General features: G+C 47.3%; 1 protein-coding gene across 1 annotated transcript in view; it reads right to left on the bottom strand.

Moving 5' to 3' along the window:
- SNRNP200 (small nuclear ribonucleoprotein U5 subunit 200) overlaps window positions 1–14,643 on the bottom strand; it is a 56,784-nt gene extending 42,141 nt beyond the window's left edge. Inside the window, exons 1-7 of the mRNA XM_044279245.1 lie at window positions 14,508–14,643; window positions 9,936–10,099; window positions 6,049–6,220; window positions 5,717–5,909; window positions 5,473–5,528; window positions 5,289–5,387; window positions 4,893–5,045 (exon numbers count right to left, since the gene is read on the bottom strand). Coding sequence (XP_044135180.1) covers window positions 4,893–5,045; window positions 5,289–5,387; window positions 5,473–5,528; window positions 5,717–5,909; window positions 6,049–6,220; window positions 9,936–10,099; window positions 14,508–14,552 — 882 coding nt within the window. The 5' untranslated portion in view covers window positions 14,553–14,643. The remainder of the gene's footprint in view (window positions 1–4,892; window positions 5,046–5,288; window positions 5,388–5,472; window positions 5,529–5,716; window positions 5,910–6,048; window positions 6,221–9,935; window positions 10,100–14,507) is intronic.
- Window positions 14,644–18,380: the final 3,737 nt, after the last annotated feature.

Genomic DNA, 18,380 nt, shown 5'->3' with positions numbered 1-18,380 from the left:
GAGGTGAGTACTCTTCCCACCCGTGGCCTCTGATATAAGTTCGTCCAGACGGGTTCCGAACAGGCGGGAACCCGTGAATGGTAGGCCGGCCAAAGAGCGTTTGGAAGCGGCGTCCGCCGCCCAAACCTTCAGCCAGAGTTCCCTCCTGACAGAAACTGCCAGGGCAGAGGAACGGGCAATGAGGGCACCCGCATCAAGGGAGGCCTCACAGACGAATTTTCCGGCCTGAACAATTAGTTGGGCTAAGGAACGGAGGTCCTGAACAGGGACGTCCGACCCTAACTCCCGTTCCAGTTGCAAACCCCATTCAGAGACCGCTTTGCCAACCCAGGCGGAGGCAAAGACCGGTCTAAGGGCCGAACCAGAGGCAGTAAATATGGCCTTGGAGAGGGATTCCGTACGACGGTCCTCAACAGACTGGAGGGAAGATCCGTCCTGTACAGGAATAGTAGTGCTTTTGGACAGGCGAGCCACGGGAGGATCAACCTTAGGCGGGGATGTCCACGTGGTCACAGAATCCGCTGGAAAGGGATAACAAATGTCCAGCTTTTTGGGTGTAATAAAGCGGACGTTAGGCCGAGTCCAAGCCTTGGATACCACAGAAGAAAAATCAGCGTGTATGGGAAAAACCTTGGAGGCCTGTTTGGGGCGGAGAAAGGACACGCCGGCCTGTTCAGAGCTGGGGGGGTCATCGTGTAGCTGAAAGGTATCACGGATGCTAGTGACAAGATGCCCCACCGCGGACGCCAATTTGGACGGAAGCTCTGAGTCCATGTCCACGTCCGAATCCGCCAGTTCTCCCTCAGAAAGCGTATCCCTTTGAGAGGATAGACTTGACTGAGCTCGCACGCATGGCGGAGAGAGCGAAGCATCTGGAGAAGATGTGCGCTCAACCCTTGAACGTTTCTGAGTATGCCGGGCCCTGGAAGATTCGCTGGGAGGCAGGGAACCAGTGGGGGCGGCAGAAACGGTAGTCCCAGCGGGTGCGACAGGGATTGTGGCAGCCTGCGGGAGAGGCGGTCTATCCACGAGACGGCCCACTACGTGTGTAAGGCTTTCCACCGCCTGAGACAGAGACCTAGCCCAGTCAGGGGGTTCAGAGGCACCGGGGGGCGCAGCGGGAAGCGGGCCCTGCACCGGGGCCTGACATGCAAGGCAATGCGGCTCAGATTGCCCACGCGGAAAAAGTTCCTTACAGGCGGTACAGGCATGGTACCAGGGTTTGGGGGCACCTGTGCGATCTGACATGCTGAAGTGTGGTTGTACTCTAATATAGAGACCACAAAGGGTTATAGCAGCTATGACCAGGAGGGTTAGGAGAGGGTTAACTGTCCTACCAGTGCCTCAGAAGAACGTCAGGAGATGGCCCAGATCAGCAGCAGCAGAGAAGCAGTGAGCAGCAGAGAGCGCCCACAGAAGCCGAGCGATGTACACAGGAGGTTAGAGTCCCCCACCGTGTCCCAGCTTCCTGTCAGGAGTGAGGAAGCGCGGGAAACCTCAGCAGAAAGCGCGGGGAACAAGCTCCGCCCCCTCCAGCGCTTGAAATGTCTCCTGTGAAGGAGAATGTAGCTCCGCCCCCAAAATGACGCGCGCGTAAGCCCCGCCCCCTGCCGGGACCGCTAAGCCCCGCCCCCGTTCTCGGCGGGAAGGGGGAGAGAGAGAAGAGAAAAATGGAGTCAGCCCCGAATGAGGGGGAGGGGGGGAGAAAGATAGCAGCGTGGGGGGGAACGGCGTGGGGGTGCTGAGGATGCTGCTGTGCTGCATTGTCTTGCAGATGAGCGCTCAGAATGAGCGACCACGGGTGCCCCCCTTACCCAGAGGGGTAGGTGCTGCAGATAGGGACGGGGTATGGGCTGGAATAGCCATCTCACCGTCCGCCGTCTTCACCCTCAGTCCTTTCCAGCAGGGTCGCCCCTTCAGCCACTGGCACCGCAGTGGCAGGAAGCTGGAAGAGGGGCTTGGCGTGCGGGCGACCCCCTAGCTGGCGGGATGTAGGGGAGCCATTGCTGCCCAGATCCTCCTATTGCTTCTGTGGGGGAGGCAGCAGTGCAGATAAGTTGGCACTGGCGCAGCTCAACCCCGGGAGAGCAGAGAGGTCTAATGCGTCTCTGGTATCCCTAGGAAAAAATAAAATAACAAAATTAGAAGAAAAAGTAAAAATAACAAGGAGAAAACAGCCCTGCAGTAGCAGGGAGTGTCTTGCCTCCTTGGACACTAAGCTAAAACTGGTAGCCTCTATCTCCAGGCTGAGGGTATAGCTGATGGAGGAGGGGCTTAACAGTTTTACTTAGTGTCACGCCTCCTAGGGAGCTGAGCTATACCCAAGGTCTGTGTCCCCCAAGGAAAATGGGCGAGAAAATAAAAATTAAACTTAGCCTGTTCTCCAGTGCTGCTCTCCATGGTGCTGGTCATCCTAATCTGCTTGTTTACATACTGCATCACTGACATGTCAGTATACTGTATGTGACTGCTGCAGCCAATCGCTGCCCTCAGAGGTCTAACGCTAAGGACAGGGGTTGGCTGTATCTGCGATGTGCCATTTATAAACGGGAAGTCTAATCAGTGCTTCTAACAGGAAGAACGGAGTTCATGGAGCACATCAAAGAGTTATATGAAATGATGCTCCACAAGTGGTACTGCCTGTGGAAAGCCACTAGCTACTGAAAGAGACATGTCAGGAGACGTGTAAGGTCCTCATAAAACGATACACTTTATACACTAAAACCAAAGTCACAAATGTTCTTATGTTTTGGAAATACTGCTAATGACAGTAGGAAAGATAGGAAACATGTTACAAACATATCCATCTCATGAGCCAAAGCGCATTCAGACACCAAACATTTATGGATAAAAAAAACTTCAGACAGGCCATCAGATGATTGGGGTTCAACTCTGAAGGAGCTGTGGCAGGTAAGCTAGTGCTAAAGCAGGCATCCTCAAACTGCGGCCCTCCAGCTGTTGTAAAACTACAATTCCCACAATGCCCTGCTGTAGGCTGATAACTGTAGGCTGTTCAGGCATGCTGGGAGTTGTAGTTTTGCAACAGCTGGAGGGCCGCAGTTTGAGGATGCCTGTGCTAAAGAAACAAACGCCCTATTTAGGGACCCTCGGGATGTAGTAATCAATGTCACAAGTGGTCAAAAGACCAAAAAATAATCCCTGTAGGGGTCTCTAACTGATAATAAAGATATATTTTTAGTAATTACTGGTTAAAATGGTGAAACAAATTCTGATAAGGGAATATAATTTAAAACTATCAGATTACGGTAGAGAGAGTTTGTATGTGTTTGTCTCCTGTAGTGAACGGTCTGCTGTTGCCAATATTAGCAACCGCTGTTTGACAGTTACATGGAGTGTATACTGATCTGTATTCCTGTCGGAGTATTTGATACAGGAAAATCCTCAATGCAGGGACTTAGAGGAATGTAATCAATTATGACCAATTCGACCAGGAGTGCATGTACCTCACGCTATATGTTCAGCCCCTCATTGGTGGGCCAGTTGGATGAATAACACTTTATTTCAAATAGATTGTGCTGTAACATTCCGTGCACCATGTTCGTACTCATTAACCACTTATTTAGTGGACTGTTCATCTCAACTCTTCCGACGCCGCAGTGTTGAGCTGTCACTCAAAATCTTAGAGGAGATTAAGAATTGTTGCTGAGACTGGCTTTATTATACACCAGTCAGCAGCACAAACTCTCTCCTGTGTGCTGGCAGTTGGATTGTGTAACAGTGGCTGAGTGCTGGATACAATTCCCTCTGGGGTGCACCCGTTGTTATGATGTAGCCATGCTGTTCTGTGTATTGCAGCTTTGTCACATTCACTTGAAGGACAAGCCATCAAATTGTGATCTCAGACAACTCCTTTAAGGGAGTAAGTTATTAGATAATGTTACTCCACCTGCCACATTTTTTACATTAATTGCAAGGAGCGGAGATGCAAAAGTGTAACACAGTAAAGACCCCTTTACACGGGACAATTTGGCAGGCGATTCCTGCCCGGCAATCGCCTGCTCGTCAGTGAAGGAGTCTGAGGCCATCACATACAGCGATCCCCTCCACAGTATGGGGAGCAGAAATAGCTAATGCCATCGCTCGTACCCATACAGACTTGTTGTTTGCCGGCAGCAGAGGTTGTTTAGACACCACAATCTGCTGCTGGCAAACAATGATTTAGGGCCTGTTTTACACCGCCAAATATTCGTTAACGAGCGTTCCTACAAATGATCGTTAGCGATTATCTGGTGCCTTGGTATCTCAGACTTTGGTAAAGGGGCATTTGAGCACCGATCTATAAGATAATAGTTTCCAAAGATGGGAGAACTAGTAGAGTTGATTAAATCCTCCTCATCATAACAGCATATTTAGGTTTCAAGGATTTTGTCTATATGGCTCAAAGGCTTATGCAAATGAGCAATTTTAAACTCGATCAAGTACAAAATGGACATCTTTCTGCTCAGTTTTGCTTCAGTGTTTTCTGCAAATGTTAACTTCTTGCGTTTTTTGCTAAGCGGATGTTGTCCGTTTTCATGGAGTTTTCACAATCAAGGAATAAAACAGTGACACAAAGCATCTCCACGCATCGATCAGTGAAAGACGTACAGTCCTTTAGGTTTTTTCATTAATTCACTTGAATAGGCAAGTCATGGGTGAAAAACGCAAAATATAAAACAATCAGCATTTTTTTCCCCCCACAGCGATCTTGCATGAGTAAATGTATAAACCTATTGACCTAAATGGGTTATTTTCACTGTGGGTGCAGTTAGTTTTAATCACTCGTGTATGAAAATCACTCACGTACTTAACCCCTTAGAATAGGAAATACAGCTATGGGAACATTTGTATATCATTTCAATCAAGTACAAAGCGGCGAGATATTTACATACCTTTAAGATTTCCAGAACCTCATCTGCTTTCTTTTGGGAGACAATGGCATCATCATAAAATCTGCTCAGCTGTCTCTGCAACCAGAAAGCATCAATGTCTCGAGGATGAAGGTCCTTCTTCTTAGAACTCATGAGCTCTCCAGATGTCACAAGCTGCAGAAAGGAAAGAAAATATGCCATCAACTCTACAATGGTGCAGTGGCCTCCTGCAGTGACCAAGCCTAGGACCATCTGCTTGGAAACCTCATACTCTTCGCAGATTAACATTTATCCCATACTCCAAGTCAGACTGGCAGAGACTAGATAATGAGCTCAAGTGTGTTCAAGTATGAAAGAGGTATAAAAGTGTTCAAGCATCAGCAAAGTAATGATGGAAAGAGCTCCTTGGCTTCTTACATTTGCAGATAGTGTTCCTCTGACAACAGCTTCGTCCCCATCCATATCGTCATCGGAAGCTTCGTCCCTCACCTCGCCATAAACATCTTCATCCCCCACCTGCAAGACAGGAGACAGACATAAATGATGTCTAACCTGGGCCAGTGGGATATAGTCTACTCCATCTGCTGCATGTGTTACTCACCTCTTCATCAGATTCAAACTGTACATTCACGCCATAGGTCTCATCTATATTATCATCTGGAGATGTACAAAGAGGGAAATGTATTTTTTATATATAATACACTTTAGGATTAAGAATTTTTGTGCAACCATAGAGGAAATATTGGGACCATTGCAGAACATCAACTGAAGTCTCCGACAAGTCAGGATACTGCCGGGATTTTACCATGACCTGTAGGCAATAAAATATATATCTGGATACTCACCCATATTCTGAATTTCCTTGTCACCTCCATAATCTGTTATCTTTTTGCCCAGGTTTACTAGCACATGGTAGCGGGTGTCATCTGTCTGTCCGAGGAGCTGCTCAATTTCTCGTCTCCTTTCCTTGTCTCGCAGTTTGTCATTTTTCATCACCGCTAGGACCTCATCCGCGGCACCACACAGGATGTCTCTTGGCTGATGTAAGAGAGCACAACACAAACATCTACATTAGGAGATGAATCTCCCAGGAATCACACGGCTATATAACGTATAGAAAAGAGAGCAGCATGAACCTAAAAAGGTAGTAAGAAAAAGGAGGACATAAGAAACGTACCTGGTCTCCCAGTGCGGCCTGTATAAAGCTAAGCAGGACTTCGTAGGTCTCACGAGTCTCTTTAGTTTTGGGTTTATATATGATCCCCACCATCTCATCAATTCCTTCTGACAGGAGGGTGAAGCCTTTCATCTTGTTTATGTCATGTCTGTCTTCATCTCTCTTCCTCCTCCTACGAGAGAAATTATACCATTAGAGCAGCCGCCTGTCACATCACACGGAACTGAGAGGGGTGGAATACCAAAGTAAGGCTCCATTCACACGTCCGCAATTTCGTTCCGCATTTTGCGGAACGGAATTGCAGACCCATTCATTCCTATGGGGCAGCACGATGTGCTGCCAGGACACGGAATTGCGAATCCGCACTTCCGGGTCCGCAAAAAAATAGAACGTGTCCTATTCTTGTCCGCAATTGTGGACAAGAACAGGCATATTCTATTAGTGCCGGCAATGTGCGGTCCGCAAAATGCAGAACGCACATTGCCGCTTTCCGTGTTTTGCGGATCCGTGGATCCGCAAAACACGTTGCGGACGTGTAAATGGAGCCTAACAGAGAGATCACTGACTGTCTATTATTAGACCAGCCCCAGTCTATAAAGCTGCGCCAAACCTATCAGTGACTCACGCTGTACGATAAATTAGTTGCATCTTTCTGGATGCTTTTGTGTAACTTTGCACTACCTAATGGTTGGCTTACTTTGCACCAGAATTACTGCCATGCCCCTTGTCTAGCGAGGCATAAACGTGTCTAAGACGCATAATAAAAATGGCGCAACCGAGCCAGAATTTTGGCAAATTTAGCTGACTAAATCTCCACCAATATTTCCATAAGATATAATAAAGTGAATGTAGCTGGGGATGAGAAAGCAGTCAGATGCAAAAGAGGAGCTGTAAAAGTAAGGCTCTGGCTACACGGCGGCACAGGGCGTCTGGTTACAACTTCAAAAGTTTTGTGTGGGAAAGGGAGCTGCAAACAGCTTTGCGATTACTGCAAACCAACAGACCGCAATTTTTGTGCAAATCTTAAATTTGCCTGCATTTTCCCTCCCCGAAGAGCAACCAATAAAGTCACGCTGTGAACACTATTTGCATGAGACTTCGTGTCACCATGTAGACCTCACATAAGTTTAAAGGGGTTGTCAGAGATGGACAAAAAAAATGCCCAAGAGCAGAAATAAAAGACACACCACTTAAGTATCACTATGCAAACAGGGCATTTCAAATGAATATTACAATATTTTTTACGTTTTCTAAGTACATTTCCTCTCAGGCAGCGCCCCCTGCATTCAGAGTGTGGACTAACATGCTCAGTATCTTCCACCTTTCAGTGCTCGCATAGTGATCTCATAGAAAAGAAGATGGTGTGGCCCAGATACCTTCCACTGACCCTCACTTCTATATTGATAGAAATAGGTAGCTAAAGTCCTGGGGGCTTTACACACCATATGTATCTCTGGGCCTACATGTGAGGGACTGATTTGTACACAGGAGGAAGGGGTTAACAAGAGCTAATTGCAGGTGCTTGATTGTCTCATGTGAGCTGCTGTCCACCCACATAAAGTCAGCAAAAATAAAAAATATAAAAAGTTTGACATTTGTCAGATTTTTCTCCTCACCTGCAGGTCTTTGTTTAGGCCTCTTTTACACTTGCGTTGTCCGGATCCGGCGTGTACTCCACTTGCAGGAATTACACGCCGGATCCGGAAAAACGCAAGTGAACTGAAAGCATTTGAAGATGGATCCGTCTTCAAAATGCTTTCAGTGTTACTATGGCACCCAGGACACTATTAAAGTCCTGGTTGCCATAGTAATAGTGGGGAGCGGTATACTTACAGTCTGTGCGGCTCCCGGGGCGCTCCAGAATGACGTCAGAGCGCCCCATGCGCATGGATGACGTGCCATGGGATCACATCATCCATGCGCGTGGGGCGCCCTGACGTCACTCTGGAGTGCCCCGGGAGCCGCACAGACTGTAAGTATACCGCTCCCCACTACACTTTACCATGGCTGCCAGGACTTTAGCGTCCCGGCAGCCATAGTAACCACTCTAAAAAAGCTAAACGTCGAATCCGGCAATGCGCCGAAACGACGTTTAGCTTAAGGCCGGATCCGGATTAATGCCTTTCAATGGGCATTAATTCCGGATCCGGCCTTGCGGCAAGTCTTCAGGATTTTTGGCCGGAGCAAAAAGCGCAGCATCCTGCGGTATTTTCTCCGGCCAAAAAACCTTCCGGTCCTGAACTGAAGACATCCTGATGCATCCTGAACGGATTTCTCTCCATTCAGAATGCATTAGGATAAAACTGATCAGGATTCTTCCGGCATAGAGCCCCGACGACGGAACTCTATGCCGGAAGAAAAGAACGCAGGTGTGAAAGAGCCCTTAATTGGATGCAGCGGTGACAAGCCCTTACATGCACGTGACTGCTTTAGCCATCCACCGGCCTCAGCAGTACGGATATGAGGCCAGTGACCGGCGCGTCCCTGCTTCAGCCAAGTAAACAGACTGGCGGCAGGAGAAAGGCAGGGAGCCAATGGGCAAGTAATGCTTATTTATTGTTTTATCACATTCCACCCCTTTTATTCAACTTGAACCCTTTTTAAAAAGACTGTGGTTTAAAACGGTATCACGATGGCTCAACATACATGCCAAATTATTTCTGCTGGATTCAAACAAAATGTTGCAGCTCTATATGGTCTTTTGCCAAAATCATTATAGAGATGCAAGCTTGTCTTACATTCTGCAGTGATTAAGTGCTTTCCTCAATTTACAGTTAATTCACCTTAAAGGGGTTGTCCAACGCCTATAATGAACCCCCCCAATGCCTGGGCCCCTCCTATACATCATATTTACCAGCTTCCGGCACCTGCGTCGCTCCAGATCCCCGCACAACCACTGCTGCATCTACCCGTCGCTTGGATCCAAACATCCTGCGACGGGGAGGAGCAGCCAATAGCCTCCCTAGAGTCACCTGCGATGCTAGGGAGGCTCGCCCATGTCCCGGCCTGCTATTGGCTACTTCGGTTTGATCCGAAGCAACGCGGATGCCGGGGAGCTGGTAAGTATAATGTATACAAGGGACATGGGCATTGGGGGGTCATTATAGGGGTTGGATAACCCCTTTAACTTCAGCGTAAGGCTGAATCATTCCAGATATCACGGAATTCTTTATTACACTCATAACACAGATCACAGGCAAATGCAAATAACAAAAACATCAGGGGTGTTCAAAATTCTTGCTTGAAAAATCAATTCTTACTTTTAGTTGCAATCCCTATTCACTAAAGAGATAGCGTTTTTTTTTTTTTTTAGATGTCTCCCAGCATTTACACTTTTTGATTTGGAAAGCAATTTTACAAAAAAAAAAAAAGACTAAAATTGTAACTTTTTAAAATTACTTTTCTTTCTATCCTGGAGTGTGGGTGGGAAAGGGCTATTGGTAATAATGTGCTCTTGATTATAAACTAATGAACAGAAAATCAAAGAGGTATTCCAGTAATTTCAAATTATTCCCTATCCACAGGAGTCCTAGCACTGGTGCCGCCCGGCTAATCACAAGAACGGGTGGACACCCCGCGGTGCCCCTGAAATTAACAAATAAACAGGGTTGGGCATGTGCTCTGCCACTCTATTCATCTCTATGGGACTGCCAGAGATAGCCGTACACAGCAATTGGCTATTTCCGGCAGGTGCCAGAGAGATAAAAGGAAAGGCATCGCACAAGCTCAACCTGACGCTCAGTTTATTTCAGAAAGACCCTGCAAGGTACGGGGCTCCGGCGGAAGGACCCCCGCAATCTAATAGTTATTCTGTGGATAGGAGATGATCTGTAATTACCGGAATACCCCTTTAAATATAAAATTAAGTATGTGGTCACAGCACTCACTTTGCTCTCCTCTCTTCCTGCATTTGTGGCTTGGTTTTTTGAGCTTTGTCTCCCATGCGAGTCCCTTCCAGTTTTCCCACCAGCGATAGCACCTCCCCGGTGGGCTCATCTCGGCGGGTCCTATCGATCAAGGAACGATCTGCTTGAAGTACGAGGTTAGAGTTCTAGAAAAGAAGACATTTGATTAGAAAGAATAACAACGCCCAGAGCTCCGGCCTTTCTAATGAAGTAAACTCACAAAGTCTAGACCCCTATCACACAAGCATCCTCATGTACACCAATTACAGGAAAACAATAATCCAGATAACATGTAAGGAATGGTATTAGAAAAAAAACGAATCTAATGTACTAAGGCTTGTGTATACACCACACCCCTGTGACCAGTGGTGTAGTGTGTGTGTATGGGGGGGGGGGGGTGCAGGCATTTCAATGAGGGCCACGGGAGCCTATGGCTCCTGTCCCCTCTGTCATGTCTCATAGGCTTCAGGCCACTAGGCCTGAAGCCTATGAGGCAGTAGAGCGATGCAGGAGATGGCGATTACCTCGCTGTGACCTCCTGCATCGGGTCTCGTGAGATGACACGGCGCAGGAGGGCACAGTGATGTGTACATGACCGCCTGCGGCGGGGCGCCACTATACTACCACCACAGAGGGGGGGCCCACTATACTACCACCACAGAGGGGGGGCCCACTATACTACCACCACAGAGGGGGGGCCCACTATACTACCACCACAGAGGGGGGCCCACTATACTACCACCACAGAGGGGGGGCCCACTATACTACCCCCACAGAGGGGGGGCCCACTATACTACCACCACAGAGGGGGGGCCCACTATACTACCACCACAGAGGGGGGGCCCACTATACTACCACCACAGAGGGGGGGCCCACTATACTACCACCACAGAGGGGGGGGCCCACTATACTACCACCACAGAGGGGGGGCCCACTATACTACCACCACAGAGGGGGGGGCCCACTATACTACCACCACAGAGGGGGGGGCCCACTATACTACCACCACAGAGGGGGGGGCCCACTATACTACCACCACAGAGGGGGGGGCCCACTATACTACCACCACAGAGGGGGGGGCCCACTATACTACCACCACAGAGGGGGGGGCCCACTATACTACCACCACAGAGGGGGGGCCCACTATACTACCACCACAGAGGGGGGGCCCACTATACTACCACCACAGAGGGGGGGCCCACTATACTACCACCACAGAGGGGGGGCCCACTATACTACCACCACAGAGGGGGGGCCCACTATACTACCACCACAGAGGGGGGGCCCACTATACTACCACCACAGAGGGGGGGCCCACTATACTACCACCACAGAGGGGGGGCCCACTATACTACCACCACAGAGGGGGGGCCCACTATACTACCACCACAGAGGGGGGGCCCACTATACTACCACCACAGAGGGGGGGCCCACTATACTACCACCACAGAGGGGGGGCCCACTATACTACCACCACAGAGGGGGCCCACTATACTACCACCACAGAGGGGGCCACTATACTACCACCGCATAGGAGTCTTATATACAGAGGGGACCATTGTACCTATAATACAGATGGGGCCATAATGCAGAGGGATACATTATAATAATAATACAGGGGGAGAGGGTGGAAGCAAAGTGGGTAATCTAAAAAAAAAATCTGCGAAACTGCAGAGACGAGACACGGCTGAAAGAAGCTATTATGGCGGTCTTATCTCTGAATGAAGACGTTGAGGAAAGAGTCTACATCCTAGGAGACGTCATTGGATGTAAGAGGTATGGTGCTGTATTCAACTGTATATTAAATAGCAATGTATGTTATGTCCATCCAAATATGTTTCACGGGCAGCGAGGAGATTGAGAATTTGGTCACACTGTGTGTTCTGAATTCTGATACCTCACACCCATCTACTACATTACCTGTACTCAGAGTTATCACTGTGTTATCTGTGGTGTTACATAGGACTGCAGGTGACATCTACTCATTATAGGTAGTTTAGGGGCGTGGTTACAGGTTGGGGGGGCGCAATACTTGGCTTTCCCCGGGTGATGGCAACCCACACTACGCCACTGCCTGTGACATAATATGACCAGGTAACATGGCCATGTGATGTTATGCCACTATGGTCACAATGTCAGTGAGGCCTAGTGCGGACCAGTAGGGAGCGCTGTCATGGGAACTGGACAGAATTCAGACAATAACTATACGGCTTCAGTCAGATTCAGGAGTGTTATAAATGGGATTGTCACTCTCCACACTGCAGAAAATCCACAGCATGAACTACGTTCCACATAGATTTCTTCTGATATTAGTTTTTTTTTTTTTATTAAACTCCATCCACACAATGTTGCTGTAAGTTGTCACACATTTTCTGTGAGGAATCCGCAATGTCTTACGGCACCCCATCGGCTTTAGCTTTCTTTTGTTATTCTCTCTATTTTTTATAGGCTGTCACTATCAGGAACTAAAAAGGGTTGTCTCTCTTCAGTAAGTGACATTTATCATGTAGAGAAAGCCAACACAAGGCACTTACTAATTGTACTGGTATTATCCATGTTGCTTCCTTTGCTGGCTGGATTCATTTTTCCATCACATTATACACTGCTCGTTTCCATGGTTACGACCACCCAGCAATCCATCTGCGGTGGCCCCCCCTTGCACAATATAGGAAAAAGTACCAACCTGTCTGGTGGCCAGGACTGGGGGAGCTCACATAGGCCGGAGCTTTTTTCTATAGTGTGCTAGCACGACCACCGCTGCTGGATGGTCGTAACCATGGAAACAAGCAGTGTATAAAAGGATGGGAAAATGAATCCAGCCAGCAAAGGAAGCAATATGGACAATCACAATACATTAGTAAGTGCCTTGTATTAACTTTCTCTACGTGCTAAATGCCACTTGCTTAAGTGAAACAACCCCTTTAATAATTTAAAGTATTTCTAACGTCATAAAAATGTTGAAACTTGTCAGTAAGACATGTCAGAAATCTTCCAGACGCCAAGAGTTTCAACTATCATTAAAAAGGGGCAGAAGCATTCAGCCAAGTACTGTGCCCACTCACAGAGGAGGGTGGCCTATGGGTTCATCACAAGTCGATAAACCGCAAACCCTCCCCAAGGAGAACCAAGCAGAGAGATGCAGCCAAAGGGGCACAGCGCTCGGCCGAGCAGTTCCGTCTAGTGTTGAGCGAACGTGTGCTTTCAAGTTCTGCGTACAAGGTTCGGGTTATCTAAGAATTCCGCTACCAGGGACCATGAGTTATGCTCTGTGGTAGCGGAATCCATAATGGAATATCATTTTCAGATTTTAAAGCTTTTACTTCATATTCTAGAGTGCCAACGGACTTCTGTATGACAGTAACTCTGTCTTGTATCTTAGGGTACTTTCACACTTGCGGCAGAGGATTCCGTCAGGCAGTTCCGTCACCGCAGATCCGGCAATACGTATGCAAACTGATTGCATTTGTCATACGGATCAGGATGCTGATCCGTACAACAAATGCATTGAAATGCCGGATCCGTCTCTCCGGCATTTTTTATTTTTATTTTTTACATTTTTTGCGGTCTGAGGATGCGCAGACCGGAAATCCGGATCCGTTTTGCCGGAACACTCTGGGCCGGATCCGGCATGTGTTCCGGAATTTTGGACAGAGATAAAACTGAAGCATGCTGCGGTATTATCTCCGTCCTGAAAAGGCAAAAAGACTGAACTGAAGACGTCCTGATGCATCCTGAGCGGATTGCTCTCCATTCAGAATGCATGGGGATACGCCTGATCAGTTCTATTCCGGTATTGAGCCCCTAGGACGGAACTCAATGCCGGAAAAGAAAAACGCTAGTGTGAAAGTACCCTGAAAGGGGTATTCCCATCTCAGACAATGGGGGCATATCGCTAGGATATTCCCCTTATTGTCTGATGGATCCCACCTCTGGGACCCGCACCTACATCGCGAACAAATCCCTCAAAGTGGTAGAGGGCACACAGCACACGCGCAGCCGCCCTCTATTTCTTTTCTATAAGGCGGCCGAAAATAGCCGAGCGCTGGCTCTGCTATTTCTGTCTGGCCCGTAGAAGTGAAAGGGAGCGGTGGCCGGTCATGCGCGCTGCGCACCCTTTCACTTCTATGGGAAGAGTGCCTGACAGTGGCCAGACCCCAAAACACCCACCACCTTCCCGCTCCGTTCTCCTACCTCTGGGGCCCGCACCTATCAGACAATGGGGGCATATCCTACTGATACGTCCCTATTGTCTCAGATGGGAAACCCAGTCACTAGAATACAGCACAAAACTGCTAAAATGTTACATGTGTAAGGGCTGTGCGTATAGAAACCAGCAAGGACACAAATGTCTCAAGGTTGCTTCCAAGTTTCCATATTATCCATAGGGAGGTGGAGCTTTATTATATCTAACACCAGAGGTAGCAATGGATGATTAACCCTATGAGGAGACTCGCGTAGAACTACAAGTCTCAGCACCTAGACTGAGTCAGCCACCGTCCTCGCTTCTGTCTGAAACCTCAGGACGATCTACCTGACGACATCGCGTGTACTTACCGCCTTGTACTCGTACTGAAGGCTACGGGCTGTTACATCCGCCATTGCGACGTCTGCTGCCCGGTCTGGATCTCACACACGGGGAAAACAACGCGCTGCAGACGACACTTCCGCCTGGACACTTCCGGTTCCGGGGCGCACTGCCCTGTGGGTTGTTGTTTTTTTTAAATAAACTTTATTTAGACTTGCTAACAGTAAACAGTGGGATAAAATGCAGGATTGTGAGATTTATTATCACCTATAGTTAAGTAGCTTTTCCAAAATGAAATCCTTATTTCTAAAATAACACAAATGCTTATAAAGTAGGATATTTGTACAGGACCACCTGTCACTGACACTGATAAAGCGGAGAGAATGGATTTCCGGATTAGCAGATTTGAGGGTCTATAGAAGAGGTTAAACTACGACTCCTCCCAGCCTGTTGCATTCACTTTGGGAGTTTCAAGAAGAGCAGAGCAAGAGTGCATGGTGGGAGTTGTAGTTTCACAGCAGCTGGAGTAGCAGAGGTTGCTGAACCCTGATCCGTAGAATACAAATAAACTGTGTGATTATTATTCTCTTAGATTTACCAAAATTGAGTTGTAAAGCTTACAAATCTACGAAACGTTCCTGTCCGGGCTTCAGTTGCGCGATCCTCAGCTTCGGCACCAGCGTATCGGTAGAGATGCGCTGCTGAGCCACGCCCCCAGTGACACGGCCACGTCCCTTATTTCAGAGCGCAATGCTCTGCTTTCTGCCTGCAGCACGCGTGCATAGGGGGAGATAGGCAGTGGGCTGAATGACAGCCCATCTGATCAGTTCCATGCTCTGCTGTTAGGCTGACCTGTGGGAGAGTCAGTTCACCGGACCAATCAGGTTCTGGTCCGGAGACATGGCTCTCTATTTAAACTCCCTATTGCATTTTACCATTGCCAGTGATTGTCTAGTGTTTACTCTGTTCTCCCTTGTTCCTGATTGCTTCCTGTGTTTCTGACCTCAGCTTGTTTTGGACCCTTTTTGCATTACGTTTTGGTACCTTTCCACACGTCTGGTTTTGACCCATTTTCTGTCGACTCTGCCTTATTGTGTCTGTCTGCGTGTTTGTTTGTCCGTCTCTGCACTTAGCAGTGTAGAGTCTGTCGACCAGTTGTGGTTCTGCCGCTTTGGGCTTGTACTACAAGTACGTAGGGGCAGAGGGAAGGTTCAGTTCAGGGCCTCAATGTCCTTGTCATTTGTTACGCGACAGGAATTATATTTAGGCTACTTTCACACTAGCGGTTTTGCTGGATCAGGCAGGGTTCAGCAAAAACGCTTCCGTTACTGATAATACAACCATCTGCATCCGTATTGAACAGAACCGGTTCTATTATCTTTAGCATAGCCAAGACAGATCCGTCATGAACTCCATTGTAAGTCAATGGGGGACGGATCCATTTTCTATTGTGTCAGAGAAAACTGATCCGTCCCCATTGACTTGCATTGTGGGTCATAACAGATCCGTTTTGCTCTGCATTCCATGACGGAAAGAAAACCACAGCATGCTGCGGTTTGCTCTCCGGTATGAGAACGGAATGGAATGCATTTTGGAGCACTCTGTTCTGCTCAGTTACGTGAATGAATGGGGACAAAACTAAAGCGTTTTTTTTCCCGGTATTGAGACTCTATGACGGATCTCAATACCAGAAAATTGAAACGATAGTGTGAAAGTAGCCTTAGAACCCTAACTCCAAAAAAGTTGGGAAGCTGTGTAAAATGTAAATTTATGTAGATAAAAACAGAATTCAAAGATCTGCAAATCTCATAGACCCATATTTTATTCATGGTAGATCATAGAACACATATCAAATCATGAAAGTGAGACATTTTACCATTTCATGAAAAAAAGTTACCGTAACTAATTTAGACCTTGATGGCAGCAAAACATCTCAAAAAAGTTGGAATAGGACTATGTCTACCATTGTGTAGCATCTCCTCTTCTTTTACTAACAGTCTGTCAATGTCTGGAAAGTGAGGAGACCAATTGCTGGAGTTTTGGGAGAGGAATTCGATCCCATTCTTTGCCAGATTTTTCGCTTCATGATGAGCCAAATGTTTTCTGTTGGTGAACGGTCTAGATCCAGGCAGGCTAGTACAGCGCGGGACACAGGCCGGAAGAGGCCTGCATCGCATTGCTGACATGGAGGTAAGTATAAGTGGTTTTTTTTGTGTGCGTTTTTTGTGTAGGAGACTCGCCTGTACCATCCGCGGCAGGGGCCCGGCAGTCACTGATAGCCGGACCCCTGCTGCATGCGCCGGCATCAGTAAAATCACATTAAAGCGCATTAACCTTTGATGTGCCGCGGTCAGCGCTGACCGTGGCACGTGCGATGTCCGTGCGGGGATCAGCGCTTTCATCGGGTCACCGCGCTGCTGTGACAGGGACCCGATGGCAGGGAAGGCAGCCCTTAGGCATCATGGCTGCCTTCCGGGAAAGCCTGTAAGATCCAGCCCTCTGGATCTCACAGGCAAGCAGGCTGTACGTGTATTACAATGGTAATACACTTACAGCCAATGCATCACAATACAGTATTGTGATGCATTGTAAAGGGGATCAGACCCCCAAAATTTGAAATCCCAGAGTTGGACAAAAAATTAAGTGTAAAAAGTTTAAGAGTTGAAAAAGTGTAAAAGTTAAAAAAATAAAGTTTTACAAAAAATTAAGCATCCTTTTCCCAAAATAAAGTTAAAAAAAATGTAAAAAATAGGGAAAAAAAGAAAAGTAGACATATTAGGTATCGCTGCGTCCATATTGACCGTCTCTAAAAAAATATCAAATGCCTAATCCCTCAGGTGAACACCGTCAAAAAAATAAAATAAAAACTGTGCTAAAAAAACAAACATTTTTTTGTCACCTTACATCACTAAAAGTGCAAAACCAAGCGATTAAAAAGGCATATGCCCCCCAAAATCATACCAATTTAACCGTCACCTCATCCTGCAAAAAATGAGCCAATGAGACAATCTTCCAAAAAATAAAAAAACTACTGGCTCTCCGACTATGGAGACACTAAAACATAATTTTTGCCGCGTCCGTAACAACCTGCTGTATAAAAAAAAAATCACATGACCTAACCTCTCAGGTGAACACCATATAAAATAAAAAAAACAGTGTCAAAAAAGCCATTTATTTGTCACCTTACATCACAAAAAGTGTAATAGCAAGCAATCAAAAAGTCATATACACCCCAAAATAGTGCCAATCAAACCGTCATCTCATCCCGCAAAAAATGATACCCTACCTAAGACAATCTCCCAGGAAAAAAAAACATTAGTCTTGCCTCCAAACTTTCAAGGAATGCTAACAGGGACACAGTTTTTGGCACGCTCAGAATGCATTGGCATTTTTTAAGCCATGCCTTTCTCCACCCAATTTCTCTCCATACACACATAATTCTGCATAGTCTCCACTGTGCCCCATCTCAGTAAGTGTCCCTTTGTGCCCCACACACTTAGACAGTGCCATCTTTGTGTGACACACTGGAATAGTGTTCTCACACAGAGATTGTGCTTTCTTTGTGCCCTTAGAGTAATAATACCAACTTAGTGCTCCTTTACAGTAGTTATGCCCCATTAGTGCACCCTGACAATAAGAATGCCCCCTTTGTGCCAACACAGTAGTTATGCCCTTTTAGCCCCCCGACAGTAAGAATTTACCCATAATGCTAACCCTGCAGTAAGCCCCCTTTGCTGCCTGTATGCTGTCTTAGTTCCTCAACACAGTAGAATTCCCCCTTAGTACCCCATATAGTAGTTATGACCTCTTAGTGCCCCTTTGTTGCCCAGCACAGTAGTTATGCCCTCCTTAGTACAATAAGAATGCCCCCTCACAATGAGAACTTCCCCTTTCTGCCCCCT

Source organism: Bufo gargarizans, chromosome 2 (genome assembly GCF_014858855.1).
Source record: "Bufo gargarizans isolate SCDJY-AF-19 chromosome 2, ASM1485885v1, whole genome shotgun sequence".
Classification (NCBI taxonomy): Eukaryota; Metazoa; Chordata; class Amphibia; order Anura; family Bufonidae; genus Bufo; species Bufo gargarizans.
Note: the sequence above shows the minus strand (reverse complement) of the source record. Positions and strands in the feature narration are given on the sequence as shown.